This window comes from Aulonocara stuartgranti (assembly GCF_965226115.1).
Source record: "Aulonocara stuartgranti genome assembly, chromosome: 5".
Taxonomy (NCBI): Eukaryota; Metazoa; Chordata; class Actinopteri; order Cichliformes; family Cichlidae; genus Aulonocara; species Aulonocara stuartgranti.
In genome coordinates this window covers 10,280,633-10,285,491 of record NC_138943.1, presented here as the reverse complement: position 1 = coordinate 10,285,491, position 4,859 = coordinate 10,280,633, and the positions used below count along the sequence as shown (strand labels likewise).

At 41.4% G+C, this 4,859-nt stretch overlaps 1 protein-coding gene across 3 annotated transcripts in view; it reads left to right on the top strand.

The window, feature by feature from the left end:
• Positions 1–592: 592 nt before the first annotated feature.
• Positions 593–4,859, top strand: part of chd5 (chromodomain helicase DNA binding protein 5) — a 36,200-nt gene continuing 31,933 nt past the window's right edge. For 2 of the 3 annotated variants that reach the window (XM_082533055.1, XM_082533054.1), the window contains exon 1: positions 593–1,290. In XM_082533055.1, the coding sequence (XP_082389181.1) occupies positions 1,224–1,290 (67 nt within the window). In that variant the 5' untranslated portion in view covers positions 593–1,223. The remainder of the gene's footprint in view (positions 1,291–4,859) is intronic. The other variant, XM_082533056.1, reaches the window with a different exon arrangement.

Genomic DNA, 4,859 nt, shown 5'->3' with positions numbered 1-4,859 from the left:
CCCTTCATGGTCTTGTTTTATTTGGAAACATTTGGTTTGAGTATGTTATCTGGATCCCACACAGACGATAAAAACAGAGATAAGAACATGTGACTGTGCACTCTGATTTCATTTAGCGTTTTTCAAAAATAATCCTTGCTATTTAGATGCATGATGACAATTTTGCATGTGTAAATTGCATATAAACGACATTTTTAGATTTAGGAATGTTTTCTGGTTCTTTATTCTGATGTGGGATGGTGCTTTTTTTGTCACCTGGTTACAAAAATGTTTATTTGCATTGTGTGATTTGCCCCCACCCCCCTAAAATCCTGCAGGATGTGGGATGAGCTGGAACTCTCAGCCTTTCATTTGTATATTTTGATAAAAGATAAAGTGACGCTGAAGCTGATACTTCCTCTGCTCAGCTCTCTGTGGGGCATCCTGTGATACAGCTGTGGTAACCTTGACAACAGTTAGACCACTGGCAGTCAGGACTCCTCACAGCTTGCAGTCATCAGCCTGCACTTGTGTGTGCTTTGTCAGGACAGTGTGGTCGCTTGCAAGATGAAATCGAGTCGGGTGATAGTTAGTTGGGGGTTTTATGCCTTAATTGACGTCCAAATCAACCAAAACGTCCGTTTACACAAACGGTTTGGCTTCAAAATAGAAAGCAATGCTGTGTTTCCACCTGCAGACACACTTTGGAGTGGAGCTTGTGAGTGAATAGAGCAGCAGCTGTGCGAGAAAGTGGGAGAAGTTTCTGTCTCAATTCTCCGGACTTCCAAAAGGAAATGGACAGGCGCGGGGAGTGCATCCGTCTATTAGCAGCACACGGCGCTCGATGTGCATTTTTTTTGCACGCTACTAGTTGAAGTGGTAACTAGGAGAGTATGACTAACTAGTTGTGGGTGAAATTATGGGATGCATCGTCATGGCAACAGACCAGACGTCACAATCTGGGCATGTGTGTTCCATTTTTGTCTTTCTTATTTTTCAGACTGGAAGACCTGGATAGAGATCATTGGAATATATATTTTTTTTTTAAAAAAAAAAATTTTTTTATTTTACTCGTGGAGAGAAAGCCCCATGTTCGTTGCACAGAAATAAAAAAAAAATCTTACATTTTTCACAGCGACGAATACTAGTCTTTTTGGGTGAAGAAAGAGACTGTGCTGCGGCGTCTGGAGGGTTAACTTTCAGTATTCCCAGCCTAAAAGGGGTTTGGGGGCTATGAGATAAAGATGCCGGGGTCGCTGAGCAATGAAGACGAGGGACAAGACGACATGGATTTTGAAGACGATATACCAGGTGAGGGAAAGGGGAGAGGCGGGGTGTCCTTCAGATAATTTTGCGCCGCTACGCCTTGAATGCGGGGAAAAGGGCTTGTCCTGCGTTCCTGAGACCGGAGAGGAGGGGTGGGGTGCAATAAGCAGAGTCATGCTATTATTTTTTTTTTGTACGACCTGCAGTCTTAAAGGTGGCAAAGGGTTGTAGTTTTTTTTTAAATCTCTCCCCCCCCCACAGCTGTCCTCACATTCATCCTGATTTGGGGGCACGATGGAAACGCTGCTGCATGGTTTCTGTGGGCTGCCTTTTCTTTCACAGACTGCATGCGTGTACAAGTGAATGGCTTTGAGTCCAAACACAAGTTTTGTTCAGAGAGCTGTTAAAAAACCCGTACTTTGCTCGTTTCCGTGTCAGTGTGTCCATTGGCGATTTTCTGTCCCTTTTTAGCTCGTGGATGTGCTCTTTTGTGGAAAAAAAAAAGAAGGGGGGCTCCGGTGACAACGTGCGTGTTCATTTTGTTGTGGATGATGCGCTGCCGTTAGCGCTAGTGATTAGGAAGCTGTTTCAACTTTAATTCTTTTTTCTCCCACTGCATGGCCGCAGAGGTGTGAAAGCCACGTGTGGGCTACAGTAAACAGAGCTTATCAAGTGTGCTCCTTTGCCTTGGACGTTGATGACACCGGTTAGGTCACCGGCAGCCCTTCAGCTCTGGGTCGTGCGCGAACTGGAATTAACTCTAACCCACATTCTCTGCGTGCTGCTAATTCATTTCACATAGCAAGTTCATACAGGAGAACCTATGCAATAAAATTCTCCAGGCTGAAAAATGAACATGTCATTGACTCTGGCAGTGAACCAGCTTTCAGTGCTCCTACAGTTTCCTCCTTTAAAAAAAATGGTCAAGATCAAATCAAGTCACAGGGGGTTTTAAGATTCCCTAATTAATGACCATGCACAATAAGGTACTTGCCAAATTTTGGCCATTTTTGTTTTCTTTTGGCTGGTAAGTTTGTTAGACTTTCTGGCAGGTGTCAATCCTAGGGCACAGGGGAATCCCAGTCTTAGTTTTTTGGCAGGCATGGCTGTGGTTACTTGTGACATTTACTCAAATTGCTAACTGTGTGGTCCATAATGTACACCAAAGAGCAGGCATCATCAGAATCTTCATCTGCGCAACACAAACCCAGTTCTGAACTGCTAATGATTGGTTTCTTGATCTAGTGATGCAGCAGCTCAGGTGATGAAGTGCCCTCTTGTTGCAGCCTGCTGAGCTGAATATCCAGACATAAGATTGTCCCGTGCAGCCAATGAAGTTCCTTTTATTTTAAAGTTCTTATAGCTTGCTCCAAACATCAGATGGTTGATGTCAAGGGCATGATTTAAAAAGTCCTGCCTTGCCCTCTGCTTCACTTTCACATGTGGAAAATGTTTGTGGTTGTAAAATACACTCCAAAGCCAAAAACAAAAGTCAGAAAGGTCGGAAAGTAAGAGCCCTGCTTTGGATCAGAGAGCTAGTTTCAGCGAAGTCAAATCACCCCAAAAAATGAGGTCAGCTGACTCCCTCAATATACTGAATGACCAGGTTTTTCCATCAGTGGTTTTTGTTCTTCCCCGATAACAAAGACATTTTCCTGGATGACAGTACCAGGATTCATTGGGTTAAAACATGAAAGAGCAATTCAATGAGCACGAGACATCATTTTCCAACAGGGACTGGCCACCGCAGAGTACAGACTTTAACCCCTCTAAGAATCTTTGGGATTTGCTAGAGAAGATTTAGCAGACTGTCAAGCCCATCGCCAATACAAGGCATGAAAGTAACACAGCTCTAGGTGGAAATAGGTGTTGTGACATTGCATAAGCTTATTGAAATGATGCCTTGATGAATGCTGGCCATGATCAAATGAAATATGTGAGTGTGTGACTGCTTTTTATTGGCCGATCAGTGTAGATTCAGCATGAAATGAAGCTTCTAAAATCCAATGCAATGTTTTCTCTAGCAGCAGGCCCTCCTCGTCTTAAGTGTTGCTCAAATAATGCAGTGATGTGGAGTATAGAATACATGTGAAAGAAGGCACAAGAAGTTTTATTTATTAAACATCTTGCTGGTGTGTCTGTTGCATTGGTATTTGGTATTGCTCGTTACGGAGTGACGAAAAGTCATTTACTGGGACACTACTTCGGTGGCTTAATTGTGAGCAGTTGTCACAGTACTGAGTTGCCAAATTGCAATCCTTGCTCATTTCGTATGTGTGTTATAAAGCTCTTGAACATCTGAGGCTTTGAAGTGCTGTCACAAAAAATGAGGTAGAATGCATACAATTACGAAATTCAAGGGTACCACTGGTTACCATTTCTTAGACAGAAAAAGGTAATATACGCCACAATATTCAAAAATTACCTCTGCGTTTAACACAAGGTCTGAGTATTGTGATATCTGCATTATTTGAGAAAATCTTTTGCATTAAACACACATTTCTTTTGTTTATATACATATTTTTTGACGAGGGTAATTTGAACTTGCTAGTTTTTATGTGCATTTATGTGCATCTTAGCAGTAAGCAAGTGAAAAAGGAGGCAGACAAAGAGAACGGAGAGTCAGAGGGGGAGTTAGAGCAACATCTGTGACTGCCATCCATATTTAGAGGGAGAATACAGGCACTGATGTGTGTCCTCAGTAACGCATTAGTTTGTTAAACATGTATAAGAAAGGAAGGCTGCAGCTGAATATGGCAGGTGAGTGAATATATGTCAGTATTAATTAAGTCAAAAAAATGAAGAATGTGTTTAAATTGCTTAAATATGCTTTGATGGGATTTTTGTAGTTATGTGTTTCAGGCTTCAAAAAAAATTTCTTGTAATATAATAAATACCAGTGTGATCCTCTATGATGACGCACAATGTACCTACTCGAGGGTAAATCTAGTGAAACTCCGACACAGTGGTCCATATTGGTTTTGTCATCATGAAATTGTTCACAAAAGGGAGTCAGTCTTTCTAGTCTGAAAATATGACTGTTTTATTGGAATAACTTTCTTTTAATTTGTCATATCACACACTCATCACAACAAAATGCTGCGGATCAATTGTTATGCTGCTGATACACGAAGCACTTTCCAGACAGTTTATGACCTCATCAGCAGGCTTCAAAGTGATAGACAAGGTCAGAAATCCAGGTCAGAGTTTTCTACCATGAAGACACTTCAGTGCAATTAAAACACAACAGTGTGGGAGCACATTGTGTGGGGACTTCAGACCCCAAAATGCTATCCTATCACAGTCTTTATTTGTTGTGCCACGTAGTGTCCTAAGTCCCTTTGTTTCACTCTGGGCACTTACACTGTCACAGATTGTTCCATTGTGTTTTCTGTTTTAATTGCTTTGTTCTTCCATAAAATTGAAAGATTATCATGGGCTTTTGTGTGCCTACAAATGTTATCCCCAGTTGGAAAAGGGGCTATTTTTGGATCCCTCACTGTGAAAGTTGACACAGTTTTTTTTTCTTAATGTGTGTGTATGTAGCGTAAGCATAAAAAAACATGCTTTTAAATATATTTTTGCAAATGAGTGGAACATCATTTCTTATCTGT